At 45.3% G+C, this 21728-nt stretch overlaps 1 protein-coding gene across 3 annotated transcripts in view; it reads right to left on the bottom strand.

The window, feature by feature from the left end:
• The window catches only part of ITCH (itchy E3 ubiquitin protein ligase), a 133455-nt gene that overhangs the window by 36428 nt on the left and 75299 nt on the right, over positions 1 to 21728 (bottom strand). For all 3 annotated transcript variants that reach the window (XM_073555408.1, XM_073555409.1, XM_073555407.1), the window contains exons 8-12: positions 18327 to 18492; positions 10625 to 10720; positions 10189 to 10363; positions 8543 to 8603; positions 3399 to 3483 (exon numbers count right to left, since the gene is read on the bottom strand). In XM_073555408.1, the coding sequence (XP_073411509.1) occupies positions 3399 to 3483; positions 8543 to 8603; positions 10189 to 10363; positions 10625 to 10720; positions 18327 to 18492 (583 nt within the window). The remainder of the gene's footprint in view (positions 1 to 3398; positions 3484 to 8542; positions 8604 to 10188; positions 10364 to 10624; positions 10721 to 18326; positions 18493 to 21728) is intronic.

Raw genomic sequence — 21728 nt, 5'->3', positions numbered from 1 at the left:
CACAGCGTTTCAGTTTACCATTGAAAACAATGGTACTGTACAACGCAGCTAAATCTGCTGCAGTTCCTGAAACGCTGCGGATCTGCAGCAGAATCCGCACCGTGTGCACATAGCCTAAGAATAACTCAGGAGTTTTGCCAAAATTTTGCAGTTTTTGACGGTTTCACGCCAGTTTCTCCCAGCTCTGCCGAATTAGTTTTCTCACGACATAATCTCAGCTCTTCATAAATCAGGAGCATCTAACTTCAGTACGGCACCTCATCAAGACCGGTATGAAAATAACGCCAGTTTTCATAAATTGGGCCCTTTATTGTGACTTCTGAGTTTTATGTTAGAATTCTGGTAAACTGTTTGAGGAATGGGGACCAATTTCATGCAATTCGTACTCCCGCAAATTTAAGCAGCTTCAGCCATTTTTAGGAAAAGCCAAGCCATCCAGGGCTGTGGAGTCGGAGCCCATTTTGGTGGAGTCGGAGGCAGAGGTTTGGCTTACTGACTCCACAGCCCTGGTATGAGGGAAACGGTGTCATGGAAATTGAGGAGTCGGAGGTTTGGCTTACCGACTCCACAGCCCTGGTATGAGGGAGACGGTGTCATGGAAATTGAGGAGTCGGAGGTTTGGCTTACCGACTCCACAGCCCTGGTATGAGGGAGACAGTGTCATGGAAATTGAGGAGTCGGAGGTTTGGCTTACCGACTCCACAGCCCTGGTGTGAGGGAGACGGTGTCATGGAAATTGAGGAGTCGGAGGTTTGGCTTACCGACTCCACAGCCCTGGTATGAGGGAGACGGTGTCATGGAAATTGAGGAGTCGGAGGTTTGGCTTACCGACTCCACAGCCCTGGTATGAGGGAGACGGTGTCATGGAAATTGAGGAGTCGGAGGTTTGGCTTACCGACTCCACAGCCCTGGTATGAGGGAGACGGTGTCATGGAAATTGAGGAGTCGGAGGTTTGGCTTACCGACTCCACAGCCCTGAAGCCATCTTAAACAATTTTTTGAACAGTCAGCAGAGCTTAGGCAGGCGTGGCATGGTCAACAAATTCATCATAATTTACACCATAAAAGTGGCACAAATTACAGAGGAGTACTCCAGTCTATGACTGGCGTACATTTCTTACTTTGGAGCTCAGCAGATTGAAAATGCGCTAAATTAATTTGTTGACACATGCCTCTTAATCAGGGGTGGGCAGTTAACTTTCCAGAGCAACCACATCAGACTGACTGTTGGGGGGGCCAAGCCAATAGGATGAAATTAATTCTACTCAATATTAATATTCATATATTATATTTATCGCATAATATTGAGTAGAATTAAAAGAAGCACTCCCATAAAACATTTTTAAGCCCAAGCTTGTGTAAAGGTGTGTACTGTAGTGTGTCTCTCACTGCGACGCTCCCCTAATGCGCCACCTCCCTACCGATTCCGAACTATTTTTCTTTTCTACAAGAGAATCAGATGCCACTAACACTGCAATGTCCGCTACTCTACCTATAGCAAAAAAAAGGACCCTTAGCGCAGCCTCAGATCAGCAACGATTCTGATCAGAGCAATGCGGGCACAGGAAGCATCCCCGTTAGTTAAAGTCACAAAAATACAATTGGGGGTAGGGCAATTGGAGGTTGGAGATTGAGTGACAAGGGGGGGGCGGGGAGCTGGAACAGGGATTTGGGAACGGCTGCTGTGATCACAGGTTGGTCACAGCATGCTGCACAGGAGACACAGAAACAGGGAATTACAAGAGGATCGTACTGGCATCAATGATTTTTCTTTTACTCAGGTACACAAAGGATTTACACAACCACCCTGCATGCCAGATCTGAGAAAAAGATGGCTATGCAGAGCGGCGATCGTTATTTTAAAATCAATCCTTCTGGCGACGACTGGTCAGAACTATTGTTCAGCCAATCTGCACCAAAAGGGTAAATCACCAGCGGTGACATCACAATCACCCCATCCATTTTGACTGCTGTGATTGGTGCCGTCTCACACGGTACAGCCCCCCCGAGGCGACATGCAGGAATGGTTTGCTGTCAGACAGCAGCCATCTTAACACTCTCACTGCATGATGCAGAGCGATTACCAGAACTAGAGGTGCCGTACATGTACGGCGGATGTCGTGAAGGGGTAAACACTGCACATTGGCCAGTATATGGTTCACAAAAAGGTGAAATTGTGATGCAAGTCTGGCTTTGAAAGTCATGTTCTCTTACTGTAACAACGTCATCTTTCGGCTTAAAAGAGAAAATGGAAGAATGGGTGGGGGGCTTATTTTGTAAAAGATGTCAAAAATATATTCATATAGGCTCATTTTATTAAAAAACAAAAAGAAACATGTTTTATTAGATATGTAACTGAGGGGTCCTTGGTGCACCCTCAGCATGGCCAAGAGCTCAGTGCACGGTTCACCCCTCAGTCATGATCCTCCGCACCTCTACTAATGTTGACTAACAGCTGTAGCTTTGGAGTGCTGCCCAAACTGAATCCTCAGCCCTGCACACACAAACTACAGGAGTTCAGAGAACACACAGAGTGTTCCCATCTCAATCTCCAGTCGCAGACACTCACTACACACAGGATTACAAAGTAGCTGATGCCGATAGAGGGAGATGTAAACGTCTGCACTCAAACTGCCTGAGCCAAGCGAATGCAGGCGCACACACAACGCGCTCTCATCCCTCTCTCCAGTCAGCATCGACAGTCCTCTATGTGATCCAATGTGCAGTAAGCGGCCACTGCAGACAGGAGAGGTGAATGGAAACGCACCGGCACACACACTGGTACTTTGTGTTCTTGGATCCTGCAGTGTTAGTAAGTGTAACACTAAGGGTAAGTGCACACGCTACGGATTCACCTGCGGGTTTTTTCCCACGGAAACGCAGGTAAAACCGCAGGTAAAGTGACCTGCGGTTTGGCCTGCGGTTTCACACCTCTACTATGTTAAAGGTGTGAAACCGCAGCAGAATCCGCAGAAACAATTGACATGCTGCGGAAAAAAAAACACAGCTTTTCCGCAGGTAAAAAACCGCAGCGTGAGCACTGCGGTTTTGAAAACCCATAGGCTAACATGGTGAAGTACCATGCCTGCGGAACTGCTGCAGTTCTGCAGGGCCAAAACCGCAGCAAAACCGCAGCATGTGCACATACCCTTAGGATTCAATTCAGCCATCTATACAAAGAGAGGAATCTATCAGCTTAAGGGGAGTTGAGGAAAATTGTAATTGCGAGGGAGAACAGTGTTGAGCCCATAGCCAAGCAAACGTAACATTGAAGACCTCATTTTCATGCCTAAAAAACCTTTTTATGGAAACAAAGTACAATATAAAATGAAGGAAGATTTTTTACAGGGTCCAAACACCCTTAACTCACAGAGCTATTCACCAGCTACTTCACTTACCCCTGATTTCTAGGATCTTCCCACTGAGTTGTCCGTGTAGTGTGATTCACAAAATATACTCTGCCATTTCCATCTGTCCGCTTTTCTACAAGAAATTAGGAAAGCAAAACTTTCAATGGTCACAATGTATACTAAAAATCCTCCTGCCTTTAACCCCTTCACCCCCAAGGGTGGTTTGCACGTTCATGACCGGGCCAATTTTTACAATTCTGACCACTGTACATTTATGAGGTCATAACTCTGGAACGCTTCCATGGATCCCGGTGATTCTGACATTGTTTTCTCGTGACATATTGTACTTCATGTTAGTGGTAAAATTTCATTCAAATAACTTGCGTTTATTTGTGAGAAAAATGGAAATTTGGCAAAAATTTTGAAAATTTTGCAATTTTCCAACTTTGAATTTTTATGCACTTAAATCACAGAGATATGGCACACAAAAAACTTGATAACTAACATTTCCCACATGTTTACTTTACATCAGCACAATTTTGGAACCAAAATTTTTTTTTGTTAGGAAGTTATAAGGGTTAAAAGTTGACCAGCGATTTCTCATTTTTACAACACCATTTTATTTTTACGGACCACATCACATTTGAAGCCACTTTGAGGGGTCTATATGATAGAAAATACCCAAAAGTGACACCATTCTAAAAACTGCACCCCTTAAGGTGCTCAAAACCACATTCAAGAAGTTTATTAACCCTTTAGGTGAGTCACAGGAATTTTTTTGAATATTTAAAAAAAAAAATGAACATCTAACTTTTTTTCACAAAAAAATACTTCAGGTTCAATTTTTTTTATTTTACCAAGGGTAACAGGAGAAATTGGACTGCAAAAGTTATTGTGCAATTTGTCCTGAGTACGCTGATACCTGATATGTGGGGGGGAACGACTGTTTCGGCGCATGGCAGAGCTCAGAATGGAAGGAGTGCCGTTTGACTTTTTCAATGCAAAATTGTCTGGAATTCAGATCGGACGCCATGTCACGTTTGGAGAGTCCCTGATGTACCTTAACAGTGGAAACCCCCTACAAGTGACCCCATTTTGGAAACTAGACCCCCCAAGGAACTTATCTAGATATGTGGTGAGAACTTTGAACCCACAAGGGCTTTACAGAAGTTTATAACGTACAGCGGTACAATTAAAAAATCATATTTTTTCCACAAAAATGATCTTTTCACCCCAATTTTTATTTTCCCAAGGGTAACAGGACCCTAAAAGTTATTGTGCAATTTGTCCTGAGTACGCTGATACCCCACATGTGGGGGTAAACCACTATTTGGGCGCATGGCAGAGCTCGGAACGGAAGCAGCGCCATTTGACGTTTTTGGCTGGAATTGAGATCGGACACCATGTCGCGATTGGAAAACCCCTGATGTACCTAAACAGTGGAAACCCCCCACAAATGACAGCATTTTGTAAACTAGACCCCCCAAGGAACTTATCTAGATGTGAGGTAAGCACTTTGAACCCCCAAGGGCTTCACAGAAGTTTATAATACCCGGGCATGAAAATAAAAAATTCGTATTTTTTCCACAAACATGATCAATTAGTCCCCAATTTTTTTTATTTTCCCAAGGGTAACAGGAGAAATTGGACCCCAAAAGTTGTTGTCCAATTTGTCATGAGTACGGTGACACCCCATATGTGGGAGAAAACTACTGTATGGACACACGTCGGGGCTCGGAAGGGAAGCAGTGACGTTTTGGAATGCAGACTTTGATGGAATGGTCTGCGGGTGTCATGTGCGTTTGGAGAGCCCCTGATGTACCTAAACTATTGAAACTCCCCACAAGTGACCCCATTTTGGACACTAGACCCCCCACGGAACTTATCTAGATGTGTGGTGAGCACTTCGAACCCCCAAGTGCTTCACAGAAGTTTATAACGCTCGGACGTGAAAATAAAAAAATCATTTTTTTCCACAAAAATGATATTTTTGCCCCCAATTTTTTATTTTCCTAAGGGTAACAGGAGAAATTGGACCCCAAAAATTGTTTTGCAATTTGTCCTGAGTAGGCTGATACCCTACATGTGGGGGTAAAACACTGTTTGGGCGCATGACAGAGCTTGGAAGGGAAGGAGCACCATTTGACTTTTTCAACTCAGAAGTGGCTGGAATTGAAATCAGACGCCATGTTGCATTTGGAGAGCCCCTGATGTGCCCAAACAGTGGAAACCCCCAATTCTAACTCCAACCCGAACCCCAACACACCCCTAACCCTAATCTCAGCCCTAACCCTAACCCTAACGGAAAAATGGAAATAAATACATTTTTTTTATTTTATTATTTTTCCCTAACTAAGGGGGTGATAACGGGGGGTTTGATTTACTATTTATGGCGTTTTTTATGTTTGGCAGCTGTCGCACGCTAAAAGACGCTTTTTATTGTAAAAAGGAGATTTTTGTGTACTCACCGTAAAATCTCTTTCTCTTAGCCTTTAATTGGGGGACACAGAACCGTGGGTGTTATGCTGCTGTCCACTAGGAGGCGACACTATGCATAATCTGAAAAAGATTAACTTTGGCTCCTCCTCTGCAGTATACACCCCTGGACGGCGTCAGCCTTCTCCAGTTTTGTGCCAAAGCATAAGGAGGAACGTAATCAAATAACATAACCATGCCTGTAAGAAGGCTACTATGTACGAGCTCAAAGAATATGAGAACTCAACAGTAAACAACGGCCCGTAAGGGCAACAGGGTGGGAGCTGTGTCCCCCAATTAAAGGCTAAGAGAAAGAGATTTTACGGTGAGTACACAAAAATCTCCTTTACTCTGTTGCCTAATTGGGGGACACAGAACCGTGGGACGTCCCAAAGCAGTCCCTGGGTGGGAAGCAGTGGACGAATATGGTGTTGACAGTTCCCTAGACTTGGGGTACTGCCGCCTGCAGAACCAGTCTACCCAGGCTCGCATCCGCTGAGGACTGGGTATGAACACTGTAGTGTTTCGTAAGCGTGTGTAGGCTAGTCCAAGTGGCCGCCTTACACACTTGTTGTGCCGAAACCTGATGCCGAATGGCCCAGGAGGCCCCTACTGCCCGTGTAGAGTGTGCCGTGATACCGGCCGGAAGAGGGGAACTGTTAAGTCGGTAGGCCTCATGTATGGTGGACTTGATCCACCTGGCAAGGGTAGCCTTGGAAGCCAGCAGCCCCTTGCGACTACCTTCCGGAAGAATGAAGAGGGAATCAGATTTCCGGAAAGGTGCAGTCCTGGACACGTAAATCCGCAATGCTCTGACGAGGTCAAGCGTATGCAGAGCCTTCTCCACTCTATGAACCGGAACCGGGCAAAGGGATGGCAGTGAAATCTCCTCATTGAGGTGAAAGTTGGACACAACCTTCGGAAGGAAGGATGGTACCGTGCGGAGAACCACCTTGTCCTGGTGAAAGGCTAGGAAAGGCCGTCTGCAGGAAAGTGCTGACAATTCCGACACTCTGCGTAACGAGGTGATCGCCACTAGAAAAAAACACTTTCTGAGACAGAATGGAGAGTGGAACTCCTCTAAGAGGTTCGAAGGGTGGAGCTTGCAATGCTGTCAGGACCAGATTGAGGTCCCACGTATCCAGCGGACGTTTGTAGGGAGGAACCAATCGGGAAACTCCCTGGATGAAAGTCCTTACTTGCGGTTTAATAGCAATGCGCTTTTGAAAAAAAAAAGAAAAAAAAGTGTGCCTCCTTGCGACACTAAGCAAAAACTGGAGAAGGCTGACGCCGTCCAGGGGTGTATACTGCAGAGGAGGAGCCAAAGTTAATCTTTTTCAGATTATGCATAGTGTCGCCTCCTAGTGGACAGCAGCATAACACCCACGGTTCTGTGTCCCCCAATTAGGCGACAGAGTAAATAGTTTTTGCATCACCACATATTGAGAGCTATAATTTTTCCGTATTTTGACCCATCGAGTCATGTGAGGTCTTATTTTTTGCGGGACGAGTTGACGATTTTATTGGTACCATTTTCGGGCACGTGACATTTTTTTGATCGCTTTTTATTCCGATTTTTGGGACGCAGAATGAACAAAAACCAGCGTTTCATGAATTTCTTTTGGGGGGGTGCGTTTACACCGTTCCGTGTGCGGTAAAATTGATAAAGCGGTTTTATTCTTCGGGTCAGTACGGTTACAGCGATACCTCATTTAGGTCGTTTTTTTATGTTTTGTCGGTTTTATGCAATGAAAACTATTTTATATAAAAAGTAATTATTTTTGCATTGCTTTATTCTGCGAGCTATATCTTTTTTATTTTTTCGCTGATGATGCTGTATGGCGGCTCGTTTTTTGTGGGACAAGATGATGTTTTCAGTGGTACCATGGATATTTATATCCGTCTTTTTGATCACGCGTTATTACACTTTTTGTTTGGCGGTATGATAATAAATCATTATTTTTTGCTTCGTTTTTTATTTTTTTTAAGGGGTTTGCTACGGACGCGGCGATACCTAATATGTGTACTTTTATTGTTTTTTTTATTTTCAAAAAATGGATTTATTTGGGGGAATATTTTTTTTTTGTAATTTGGCGATTTTTTTTAAATTATTTTAACACTTTTTTTTAATTTTTTTTTTTACTTTATTAAATAGTCCCAGGTGGGACATCACTGTCCTGTGACAGATCGCTGATCTGTCACATCACAGATCACTGTGACAGATCAGCAATCTGTCACAGGCAGTGCACAAGGCTTCCTCATGCCTGCGCTTTGCAGGCACTGAGGAAGCCAGCTTCCTGCAGGCCCCCGAAGGCCCCCGTCGCCATCTTGGATTCGGGGGCCTGCAGGAAAGGAGCCCCCGGCAGCAGCGCTGCACATTGCGCTGCCGTGGGGAGCTCAGGGAAGCACGGAGGGAGCCCCCTCCCTGCCGATGTTTGATCGCGGTGTGCAAGGGGTTAACGTGTCGGGGGCAGTCCGTGACTGCCCCTGACACATTGTGCCGGGTGTCAGCTGTGATAATCAGCTGACACCCGGCCGCGATCAGCGGCGCTCACCACGTGGGCGCCGCTGATCGCGGTAGACGTACTATCCCGTTCATTGGCATAGGGGCCCGGGTCCCATGGACGGGATAGTACGTCTGATGTTAGGAAGGGGTTAAGCTTTGCAGATATAGCTTAAGAAAAAGTACGGTAGATCTAAACATTGCTTACACTTACCCCATCCAGCAGGTAAGGGTCCCAGGGGATCATACTCTTTATTTTGACTGTAATCTTGGTTCTAGAAGAAGTAAAATAGCAATTATAATATACTACATATTCCCATATATACAGTACTGTGCAAAAGGTTTAGGCAGATGTGGAAAATGCAAAGTGACTGAAGAAAAGAGACATCTAAATATTAGGTGTGACCGCAGTGTACATCATTTTCTTGCATAGTGGTTAAGTGTCTGCATTTCTGAGCATTGAAGACACCAAAAAATTACAATGTTGAAGACCGTAAACGCAGTGGTCGGCCAAGGAAACTTAGTACAGCAGATGAAAGATACATCATAACTACTTTCATTCAAAATCAGATGCCCAGGAGGGCCACCAGTTCAGAACAGGAATCTACTGTTCAGAGAAGTCTGGCCAGAAGTGTCTTCATGGTAGAATTGCAGTAAATACAAATTCACACTCCTTTTCTATGAACTGTTCCAATATTTATGGCCACAACTGTTTATCCCTCTCCCATAATGCTAGTTCGAATCGTCACTTGTCTTAGCTATTGCATTATTTCTGTGCTGTGTTGTGTATAAATATGTGACTCTTCAGATGTTGTATTAGTCCAGCCTGATGAAGAGACCTGCGTAGTCTCTCAATTCTGGATATTCTTCTATCTACTGGCTAACATGGTAAAAATATATATGTTTCCTGTAGAAGATCTGTGGTTCGTTCATCATGTTTTGAACAACCTTACTGCTGAAGTGCTTCAAAAACTGTGTCTAAGTATTTTGGCTGTTTTGAAGGCAAATGGCTTCATTTGATTTAGATTTCTCTTTAGTTCATTAACTTTGCATTTTAGTAATTGATTAAAGTAAACTATTAAAATTTCTAATTTTGAAAGCATTGTTACTTTGCAGCATTTTCTCTGCCTCAAACTTCTGTACAGTTCTGTGTATATAATAAAGTGGAGTTCTGAATAAAACTCTGGAAGAAAAAAATAACAGAAACCACACACTACTTGATGCCAGTATGTAAATTTAAGTGATTTCAAGTACCAAATTTTTTATGCAACCTTTGTTACACTTTCTTTTATAGGAAAGGTGGGAGACCACCAATATCGCAGCCATTACACCTCCTCCCACAAAGAGGTTGGCAATTTTTAGGTTAATTCTGTGGTTTGCTTCTGCAGTGTAGACACAAGAAAAAGTTTCTTTGGTGGATGTGTCATGAACAGGCAATTTCCTACTTTCAAGGAAGAATCAATGTTGATACAGTATTCTAACCGATGCCAGCATTGACATGGGTGTACAACATACACAAGACAAGGTCACCATTTTTCCTGCACAGCGGTGCCTCAGTCACTGTGCGAGGAAACTAAACCAGTGTGGCGTCGTCTTCATTTTTAGAAACGGTTGGTTTCACAGAATGTGAAAAAGCTCATGCCATATATTCTACAGACAGTCTCATAACATGAACATTTGGATGTTCTGCACTCTAGTCTATATGGGAAACAAGAACAAAACTAAAAGAAAGAAAGAAATAGTTTTCCTCAAACTCCAATTCTTTTCCAAATCATGTTTTATCAGGTATACACGCATGAAAAGGAAATCATTGCTGTTTCTAGGAAAACATATTTCAATGAGGCAGTAAAGGGTGCTCACCCCGATGATAAACCTTTGGTTGAACTGTTGCATAGCCCCTTGTAGCTGGTTACGCTGAAGCTGCCATTGCTCGTAGTTTCGTACAGATTCAATAGTGGGCCTCTGCCACGTGGTTGTCCGTGTTATGTGGTCCACATAGTAGATTCGTCCCATGTTATCTACACGACGCTCCCACCTGAAAATAACAGAAAATGGTGGAAATATGTAATTTAGCTAAGAAGGTAAAACAGGAGTTTATGTAATAAAGACTACATATGACTACTTGACATTTATCTGCCCATATCTAATCCCATGTTCTGTTGGATAGGCACATATGCTGGGCAAATCCAAATCTGCATGGTAATGGAACATTTCCAAATGGGTTGCCTGAGTGCTGGCTACTAAAATAGTAGGTCTGGCATCACAGTTCAATCTGATCAGATAAAACACTGCTTACCCTGGCGGAAGAGGCTCTGGTCTGTCCCATGTCGTCCTTTTTGCCACGTGATCCACAAAATACACACGTCCACTTAGATCCACACGTTGCTCCCAACTGTGAGAAAGGGGAACCAAAAAGACTTCAATAAAATTAATTTATTACCTATCCTGTGGTTAGACGATAGGTTGATCACTAGGGGTTCAACTTCTGAGACTCACACATGTTTTTGGGATCTGAGGAGGCCTCACCTGTGGGACATCAGTGATCATGCATCTATCCTGTTCAGAAGTTGTATGCATGCCTGCACCAAACTGCAAGAGGACTAGCTTTATTACATAACAGACTAAGAGCAATTAATTGGAGCTAGCTCAAATCTGCAAAGTTGAACCCCTTAAATGCTGGTTTCAATAAAACTGCAGCATTCAAAGGGGTTCAACAAGGTAGATGTCGTTCTGAAGGCCTCTAGCACTTTGGCAACATGGAACCCTGATGGCATCACAACCGGGTGCCTACTGAAGACAAGGAAAATCATATTGCCAGGTTATTTTTATTGTACAATGACTGCAATGCACTTGGATTTCCTTATCGTTTCATTTGGGGACACAGGTAACCATGGGTGTATGCTGTCGCTAGGAGGCTGACACTAGGCAAAAAAGGAAAACAGCTCCTCCCCAGTTGTATACACCCAATGAGAGGCACAAAGTACCTCAGTTTAAGCTTAGTGTCTGTAGGAGGCAGACCTGGATCTGATCCCAGATTCACATTTTCCTTTGCAGGTTCCCCATTAGTGTTTATTAATCTTTTTCAGGTTAATCTTTCTTAGGGTAGCAGGGTGTAATTTCTCACCGTTTTCCCGCACCTATGCGACAGAGCAGTGTGGTGTGTCACCCAAATCGCCCACTCTCGGACCTGCAGGCAGGACTTTTTCCAGTGTCATGGTGTTTCAGGGTGATTCCCAGTGCCCAGCCCTAACCTTTTCCCCTCCCCACCCCTCTCCTTGGAGAGGGATGGGAGAAAGACGGTGGTAACCAGCGGTGGCCTCCCCCCTTCTTCTAAGGGGTTGATGCCGTCTTCTGCACCATCAGGAGACGGTGCAGGAAGGAGGATCCCTGATTCCAGCGACCCTCTCCCACCCGAGCACTCCTGATGTGATCCTCATCGGCGAAGAGTAACCATGGACCCACCTTGCAGGTATGTATATTTCCTTTCCCCGCAGCGGCGCATGCAGGACTCTCTAGCATTTCCATCCCTTAACAGGGGACACTGCAGATTTAAGAACTATTTTCTCCACAGAACTTGGGACATCCTCCTTTCCTCCCCTGCCCCCGGTCATTCACTTCCGAGCGCTTGAATTTTGTGCTCTTTCTGGGCCAATAGGAAACCTCGCTGGGTCAGAGATTCTCTGCTATGGTCACACCCCTCAGTTTGCGTGCATCTTCTCGGACCCTTCTCTCTCCTCCTATCGGAGCTCCCTTTCCTTGCCAGGACACGCCCCCTGGCGATTCTCCAATCAGAGGGGAGCTTTCTGTTTCTTGCCGGCTGCCAGATCCTCCTGGCTGTACACGGACTTTCGATTTCACCGGCCGGCAGCTTAGCCACGCCCACTGCTCCGCATCGTGCCTGCTGTGTTCAGCGTTGCCGATGCCATCTTGGATTTTGTGCCTCAGCAGATTCTGCATCCTGTCTGAGACACTGCCTTTATCTGACTTCTCCTGCGCATTCGGCATCAGACTTCGCTGCATCTACCTGCGGACATTGACAAGAGGGACACAGCTAACCTTAGTCATCTGCTGACCATCGCTCTTCTTCCTTGCCTCTGTCCCCCTATATAGCACTTTTCAGCAGTATCACCCTCTAAGCCAAATGTGATTCATTATGCCTGTGCTTGCTGCAAAAGAAAATGGTCTTCAAGTCAGCCTTTCCCTTTCTGCCTGTCCTGCAGTCCTTCCACACCATGCCTGTCCCACAGGAGTACTCTAACACCTGGGACGAAACACACCCCTCCCTCCGGAGTGGGATGTTGCCATGTCACAGTTGGTCTCTGACTTGACTTAAGTATTACAGTCCCTGGAATCCAGATCCTGGAGCGTCTTCCACTACTATCCGCCGCCACCAGTACTCCGAACGCCTCTCACGGTGATTCGAATTCACATGACCACGACCTTCACAGGGACAGATCAAATACAAAGCCTAGGAAGCGGTCTCTCACTAGCTACTCTTCCAGTTCCCCAGATCCCTCTACTTCATCCAAGATGCCCTCCTCTCCCCATGCCCCCTACTTGGAGGCAGCTTTTAGTTCGGATGTGGATTCCGAGTCAGACTCAAGAGTCTTATTCGAACCAGGCCTCAAAAATAAAGGATAAGGTAGATAGCCTTATCTTGGCTATTACCCAAACTCTTAACCTAAAAGAGGACGAGGTTCCTGCTCCGGAGCACACAGTTTCCTTCAAAAGTGTAAAACGTCCTTCACGGACCTTTCCCAATCACAGTGAATTCGAAGCGATTATGGCTAAACACTGGGAACATCGCCAAAAAAAAGCGCTTCCTGGGAAGGAAGCAGCTAGACAAATTATACTTTTAGCCTAGACCTTGTTGGTAAATGGGCAGAGTCCCGTCCCCTAAGGTGAACCCGGCGGTTCCTCGCCTGTCTTCCAAGACATTTCTGTCTTAACCGGATGGTGCGTCTCAAGGACATTACGGATAGGTAGATTGAGTTTTTGGCTAAATCAGCCTTTGAAGCAGCTGTCGTCTACCACTGTCCCATCTTCGCTTCGAACTGGGTGGCAAAGTCCATGTCTGCCTGGGCAAAAATGCTACGCCAGGGGATTCTAGCTACAGCTCCTCCAGATGAGATGGCAGATTTGGCAGACCAGATTGCCCATGCTGGCAAATATGTTCTGACTGCCTCTTTGGATACGGCCAGTTGTTCCACCAGGGCAAACAGCAACATCAATGCTATACGCCATATCCTCTGGTTGAAGGCGTGGCATGCAGATCCACCCTCAAAAAAAAGTCTCTCACTAACCTGGCCTTTCAGGGTTCCAGGCTTTTCGGGTCCAAATGGATCAGATAATTTCAGACACTACTGGCGGGAAAAGTACCTCTCTTCCTCAGTCCAGACCTAAACATCCTTTCAACAGGAAAGGACCCCTGCCTTTTCGTTACTTTTGACACTTCTCTTCTTCAGGGACTTCCTCCCAGCAGGACCGCTCTTCCGCCCCAGGGGAAAGGAAGAAGCCATCTTTCAGACCTGCACCTCACTGGAGGCCAAAGGGTCGCTCCTCCAAGCCCTTTGGGTCCCGCTCTAACAGGTTCTGTTCTAAGTGACGAGTCAACCCCACCCAGGAATATATCCAGGGTGGGAGGCCAGCTTCTTCTCTTCAGGGACACATGGTTGCTGGTGGTGGTCGACGCCTAAGTCAGAGAGATAGTTATGTCCAGTTACCAAATAGACTCCCCCCAGGAAGAGGTTTTTTTCTGTCTCACCCGTCAAGACTCCATTCTCAGGCCCCAGGGGTTGTTCAGGCCGTCTCTTCCCTACTACACACGGGAGTAATCGTACCCGTTCCCTGGAATGAACAGTTTTAAGGGTTCTACTCCAATCTTTAAGTAGTCCCGAAGAAGGACGGATCTCTCCGTCCAATTTTGGACCTCAAATAGTTGAACCGTGATGTTTGGATTCGCTATTTTAGGATGGAGTCCCTACGTTCGGTGATCGCCTCCATGGAGCCAGGAGATTTTCTTTGTTCTGTAGACATTCAGGATGCTTATCTTCACATTCCTGTTCCCTGCAACAGGGATTCCTTCGGTTTGTTATCCAGGAGGATCATGATCAGTTCACGGCCCTTCCTTTCGGCCTGGCCTCTGCCTCCAGAGTGTTCACAAAGGTCATGGCAGCGATCATGGCCATTCTTCGCACCAAGGGGATTCTCACAATTCCTTACTTGGACGATCTTCTGATCAAGGGGCCGTCCTGCCGAGACTGCCACCAAAGTCTGCAGACCACTCTGTACACTCTGGTCCGTCTCGGTTGGATCGTCAACAGAGAGAAGTCCTCTCTAATCCCAGCTCAACACCTGGTGTATCTGGGTATGAGGGTCGACACGACCCAAGCCCGTGTCTTCCTTCCAAAAGGAGAAGTTTTCATCTCTCTACCAGGGAATTGGCTCTATAAAGTGACCAGCTCCTCTCCCCTTGCAGTTTTACATGAGAGTTCTGGGGAAGAGGATTGCCGCCATGGAAGCCGTGCCTTTTGCCAAGTTCCATACCTGTCCTCTTCAGCTGGCCCTCTTGTCTGCTTGGGACAAGAGAACCGTCTCCCTGGACCGACCCGTGCTTCTGCCGCTCAAGGTGAGGCAATCCCTGACCTGGTGGACGATATCCGCCTAAGGCTGGTTTCACACTAGCGTTTTTGTGCACAGCGCATCATGCGCACCTATGTTTAACATGGCGTATGCATGGTCTTGCGTTTGCATGCGTTCGTCTGCGTTTCGTGCACATGCGTTTTTCGGGTCTAGACGCGCCGGACGCAACATGTTGCATTATTGGGTCCGCCCAAAAGCGTAAAAAAACAAAAGCATACGCTTGCGCACGGCATGCGTCAAAACAACGTATTACAGTCTATGGGAACGCAGGATTGCGCATGGACATGCGTTTGCGTACGCATGCGTTTTAAGTGTAAACATGTCTAGACACTGGTTTAAACCACCCCCTACACAAAGAAACATTGTTTGAAATGTGAGTATAAAAACCTAAATGTCTGACTGTACTTTTTTCTCCATTTATATTATGTACTAATGTATTTTTTTATTGCAGCATGTCTTCATCAGCAGCAAAATCTGAAGAATTCAGCTGTAATATGGTCTATATAAAGAATTCCCATGACACACGCCCACTGGTGTCCCATTGGGAGAGTCTGTTTCAAGGATTTTCCTCCTGTGAAATGTGACACCTAGAGAACGCATGCGCATAAAAAAAATGTAAAAACGCACGATGCGCTGTGCACATAGATGCAAATGGGAAACTAGCCTTAGTCCTACGCGGGAAGTCCTTCCTCCCTCTCCGGTGGCAGGTCATCAACACCGATGCCAGTCTCCTCGGTTGGGGAGCGGTCTTCCTTCATCACATAGCGCAGGGTCGCTGGAATGTTCAGAAAGTCGCTCTCACCATCAATCTTTTGGAGATCAGGGCGATTTTTCTCGCTCTTCTCCACTGGCAGTCCCTCCTTGCAGGCCAGCCAATCTGCAACCAATCGGACAATGCCACAGCCGTGGCCTACATAAACCATCAAAGCGGGACTCACAGCAAGTAGGTCACTTCCCTGCCATATCAGCCGTTCACATTCCGGGGTTGAAAAATTGGGCTGCCGATTTTCTAAGCAGTCAGGGTCTCGCATCGGGCGAGTGGTCTCTCGGCCCCACTGTCAACTAGATTTGTCAGCGATGGGGCACCCCGGACGTCGACCTGACGGCGTCTCGCATGAACCACAAGGTTCTTCAGTTCGTAGCCAGGTCCCGGGATTCACTAGCAGTTGGTTGTGATGCGCTGGTAATACCGTGGTTTCAATTCCGACTGCCTTATCTTTTTCCACCTCTTCCCTTGATTCTGAGAGTAATGAAAAAGATAAAGGCAGAAGGGATCCCCGTAATCCTGATCGCTCCGGATTGGCCAAGACAGGTCTGGTACACGGAGCTGGTGAACATGCTAATGGACGCCACATGGAGGCTTCCAGACCGTTCAGATCTTCTCTCACAAGGCCCTCCTGTTCCACCAGAGTTCTCAGTATCTTAAGTCTTAACGGCATGGCCATTGAGGCTGCAGTCCTGAGGGAGGCTGGTTTTTCCCACCAGGTCATTCAGACCATGAGTAGAGCGAGAAAACCAGCATCCTCGCGTATCTACAACAGATATTGGAAGGCCTTCTTCCGGTGCTGTGAGAAAAACAATTTGGTTCCTATGTCGTTTCCTTTTATCCTTGCTTTTCTACAAGCAGGTGTGGATTCTGGTCTATCGTTAAGTACTCTTAGGGCACAGGTTTCCCTCTGTCAATTCTTTTCCAGCGATATCTGGCTTCCCTTTCCCAAGGTAAAGACCTTTCTTCAAGGTGTCGTCCACCTCGGTCTCCAATTGACCCATGGGATCCTTCCAGCACGTTCCCTTTGAGCCCATTCACGATATTTTGTTTTCTCTCCTGTCATGGAAAGTTGCCTTCTTAGTCGCCATTACATCCATCAGGAGGGTTTCCGATTTAGTAGCATTATCCTGTCATTCTCCGTTCCCAATTCAGCATCAGGACAAGTTAGTTCTCATACCCGTTCCTTCCTTCCCAAGGTGGTTTCTTCATTTCACATCAATGAAGACATTGTCCTTCCTTCTCTACATCCCTCTTCGGTCCATCCCCTGGAGAAGTCCCTCCACAAGCCGGATCTGGTCAGAGCTATTCGAGTCTACCTTTCAAGGACTGCTTCCTTTCGTCAATTAGATTCCCTATTTGTCATATCTCAAGGTCGTCGTAAGGGGCTCCCAGTTTCTAAGTCCACTATTGCCCATTGGATTCATTCGGCAATTTTGAAGGTATACCGCGTTCAGGACAAACAGCCTCCTGTGGGAGTGAGGGCTCACTCCACCTGGGCCGTGGGGGTTTCCTGGGCTGTTCGTCAACAGGCTTCAGCCTTTCAGATTTGCAAGACTGCGACCTGGTCGTCCTTGCACACCTTTGAAAGGTTTTACAGGGTTCATACCCATGCCTCGCTGGATGCAGGCCTGGGTAGGAAGGTGCTGCAGGCGGCGGTTACGCACCAGCCAACCTAAGTCCATTTTCTTTACATTCTGTTTCCACCATCGGGACTGTTTTGGGACATCACATGGTTACCTATGTCCCCCAATGAAGCGTTAAAGAAAGAGGGATTTTGGTACTCACCGTAAAATCTCTTTGTTGAGGCCTTCATTGGGGACACAGCACCCTCCCTATTTGTTTGTAATGTTTTTGGGCCTACGTGAATTTGTTATTGGGTTTGTGCATATGTTGAGTTTTTGGTTGCTTCTCCTACTGCTTTAAAACTAACTTGGGTACTTTGTGCCTGTCAGTTGGTGTACACTGCTGGGGAGGAGCAATTTTCCTTTTTTTGCCTAGTGTCAGAATCCTAGCGACAGCAGCATACATCCATGATTACCTGTATCCCACAATGAAGTCTCCAAGAAAGAGATTTTATGGTGAGTACCAAAAATCCCTCTTTTTTTCCTGTTTCGCAGTACATTATATAGTAAAATGAAAGGCTATGTTCAAATCTACAACTTGTGCTGCAAAGAACAAGCCCACATGTAGCTATGTCAATGAAAAAATAAACATATGGCTCTTGGAGAAAGGGTAGGAAAACTTAAGTGCAAAAAAAGAATAATTCTCTTTAAGAGTTTAAAATATCTAGAAAAACAGAACAAATTAATATTTCATTATTTTAGGCACGTGTAAAATGTGAAACCTTCTCTCCCTCCAAACTACTATAATTTTATAAAATTCAGACGCTTTATGGTAACATAGCTATTCCGTCTCACATGTCAAATACTGTCAATAGCACATATTAACAGTGCGTCCAAATTCTGGAGAATCAGCCCGAATACAACACATTCATTTCTTTCTGCCATGTATTCACTTCTGTGGAAAATAATCCTATGCCGGATGAGAACACCTACAATATCAGAAAATGACAGCTCTATAGCCATACCCAGGAGGAAGGGCTCCTTGGTTGACAATTCCCATTCTCTGGCTATCAATGTTGACAGGAAGAATTTGTCTGGAAACCGGAGGAACACCTGAGGTCACATCTGTCTCAGGCACTGGAGCACTGACTGCAAGGATTGCTGCGGTTTCTGAATTGTTGAAGGGAGAAGCTAGAAGAAAAGTAAAGCATCATTAGTAAGTTTTCACCTGTATTTATAGATACAAGAAAAAAAAGTTTGTCCAGTTACACAAAACATTATCATAAATTGAAAAATGTATGTATGCATGCATGCATGCATGTATGAGGGGCTGCTGTTAAGTCTTTGGCTTTGTGATTTTTTTTGTTTCTATAGTAACGTATGCTGCATCACATGAAAGCCTTGTGTGTCTAATATTGGTTTTCAAAATTTAGTGTTTTTAGCTTATGGCAACAGTGTTCTACGCACACGGGAATACAAAATGGCGGAGTCTAATGCGATATTCACAGCAAATGAGAGCAGAGGCGTTATAAAATTATTGTTTTTGCAAGGAAACTCAGCGAAGGATATTCATGGAGATATGTCACAGACATTGGGGGGATCAATACTCTTCATATTCTATAGTTAAGAACTAGGTCGCCAAATTTAAAACAGGCCTCTTCAGCACCAACGATGAGGAACGTCCTGGACGACCGAGAGTGGTGGTTGTTCCGGAGATTGTCGATGCTGTGCACAACCTCATACTGGAGAATCGGCGAATTTCAGCTAAAGCAATAGCAGACATCATGGGGATTTCCCGTGGACATGTTTGTTTAATTATCCATGAAAATTTGGACATGAAGAAGCCATCTGCAAAGTGGGTCCCCAAATGTTTGACAATAGATCAGAAAAGCATGCGAGTGAAAATTTCCCGGTCCATTTGTCAGCATTTCCACACTGATAAGAACTTCCTGAATTGACTGGTCAGCATGAACGAGACCTGGATTTATTTGTATGACCCTGAAACCAAGGAGCAGTCAAAACAGTGGAGGCACAGTGGTTCTCCTCATCCAAAGAAGTTCAGGGTGCAAAAATAAGTCACTAAGGTGATGGTGTCTGTGTTCTGGGATAAGGGGGGCGTGCTGCTAGTGGACTACCTTCAGAAGGGTTCCACCATTAATGCAAGGTATTATATTGACCTTTTGGACCAATTGAAGGCAGCTTTGAAGGCCAAAAGGTGCGGCAAGATGTCCAAAGGAATCTTGTTCCTGCAAGACAACACCTCTGCTCACACTGCACTAGCGACCAAGGCAAAACTGGCGGTGCTGGGCTTCCAGCTGGTTGACCACCCACCTTATTTCACCAGATCAAGCTCCCTCCAACTATCATCTGTTTCCAAACCTGAAGAAACACCTCAAGGGTGCCAAATTTTACACCATTTCTGCTGCCATGGCTGTTACAGATACCTGGATTGAGGCACCACCGAAATCCTTCTTTTTGCAAGGCTTACAGAACTTGGAATACCAATGTAAGAAGTATGTTGACATCAGTGGAGAGTATGTGGAATAAATGTAAAGTTTCATCTTCGTATCTCGTTTCTTTCTGGGTAAAGCCAAAGACTTACCAGCAGCCCCTCATATGTATGTATATAGGTATGTATGTCCATCTGGACACCTCTCACCAGATTACTCACCTGGTCCACCTTGGATCATAGCTACATTTAGTCAACAAAGTATATTAGGTGCTGTGTTAAGAGCACTGGGATAGACTATATCAATCGCTTTATCTTTCTGATACAGACTTAGTTAAAGAACCCATTTGGTAATTCTTCTTTCTCTTGCTCCTCAACCAACCCTATATTACCGTTATGGTGCAGATCTTCAAACTTTCTAACATCTGTAAACTCAAAAAAAAAATCAACGATTTGTTCTGCTTTTTTTTTTAGTTATCTAAGGTTCATTTTGTACTTTAGCTGGCTCCTTTTCTGCATAGACTTTATTGATCCTTGTAGTTTTTAAAGGTTAAAGCTGACTGCTCAGATTTAGATTTTTAATTGCTAAAATAATTTTAATGAAGCAGGACTAGTCTGAAGGGGAGTTTCTTCCCCTGGACTAGTCCTGCCACGTCACCACTGCAATGTTTTTTTGCAGCAGCAGTGACATTACATCGACAGCATGCACCACTGCTGTAGCTAATCACCGAGCTAAGCAGCCCATGACATCTATCTTGGCATGGCTTCTGAGCTCTCTGAGCTCAGAGGTTGGATAAAGCCTTGATGTGCACTGCTGATGTGACCTTACTACTGTAGCAGACATCAGAGTAGAAGCGGTGTGAAGGAGCCGGGAAGGGCCATCTGCTCAGTCATTTTGAAGCATTCCAGGTCCACTTTCAATACTCTACCACCAACCCTGCTGGAAAGCTCTTCCTCAGCACAGACTTCCTACTATATAGGTATATCTGCTGAATACAAATTGTTCTTCAATGAAAAGTCATCCCAATGCTTCAAGAACCCAAATCCTTCTGCTCTGCAACAAGAGCTAGTCATGCACTTATCCTGAAAGCTCTTTATACTTCAGAAGCCCCCACCTAAAATCTATTCCGTTGTTGCTTCCCATAAGGACAAAATACAACCCACCCCCTGAAAAAAGATGCACCCATTTCACCACAACTCTCTGCGTCTCCTGATTATGCCAACTGTATTGATCTGTATGCATTAATCAGTCCCCACTGGCTACTAAGCTGGACTGTTTTCCCATCTGTTGGGAATAATAGTATTCACAAAAGGTTACCGTTTCTGACGTAGACATCCTTGCTTTCCTATCCAATTTGTCAATTTTGCTTGGAAGTAGAAAAGAGACCCATTTAGAGCCCCTTCCACGCCCTATTACTACATTAACCCAACTACTTTCTTGCTCCTCCTGAGTGCTGATCCACATTTCCACCCATCATATCTACTCCAGTAAAAAGTAGAACACTTACAGGACCTTTAATTCTTGCCTTTTCACAAGCCACTCATTCACAAGTCATTCACTAGTCGTGCAGCATTTCAGAGTAACACAAAGCTGTTTGTAATGAGGAAGCTAGTTGAGATTTCAGGCAGCCTGTAGTAAGGGCAGCATGAAAATCCTTGACAGGCTCTCTTTAAAGGGAGTCTGTTGGCACAGCATGACTGTAGTACAGGCACTCGGTGCACCCTTGTCATGCCCAAACATTTACATGTAGCTTCCCACCTACATGTTTTCCACCCATCTTCACCCTTCTTCAATTCTGTAAGCCAGAGCCAAAGATGAGGGGTTGGAGACAGAAAACAAGCAGGTGGGAAGGTGCACTTAAACCAAGTACAAGTGTGGTCAATCATTTAAAGTCATTCTATGATGACAAGTTCCCTTTATATCTGTCTAATTATGTAGAGATCCATTCCTTTATTACTCCACAGATAGTGCGTGAAC

This window comes from Dendrobates tinctorius, unplaced genomic scaffold (assembly GCF_039654945.1).
Source record: "Dendrobates tinctorius isolate UK_male_01 unplaced genomic scaffold, ASM3965494v1 ptg000223l, whole genome shotgun sequence".
Taxonomy (NCBI): domain Eukaryota; kingdom Metazoa; phylum Chordata; class Amphibia; order Anura; family Dendrobatidae; genus Dendrobates; species Dendrobates tinctorius.
Note: the sequence above shows the minus strand (reverse complement) of the source record. Positions and strands in the feature narration are given on the sequence as shown.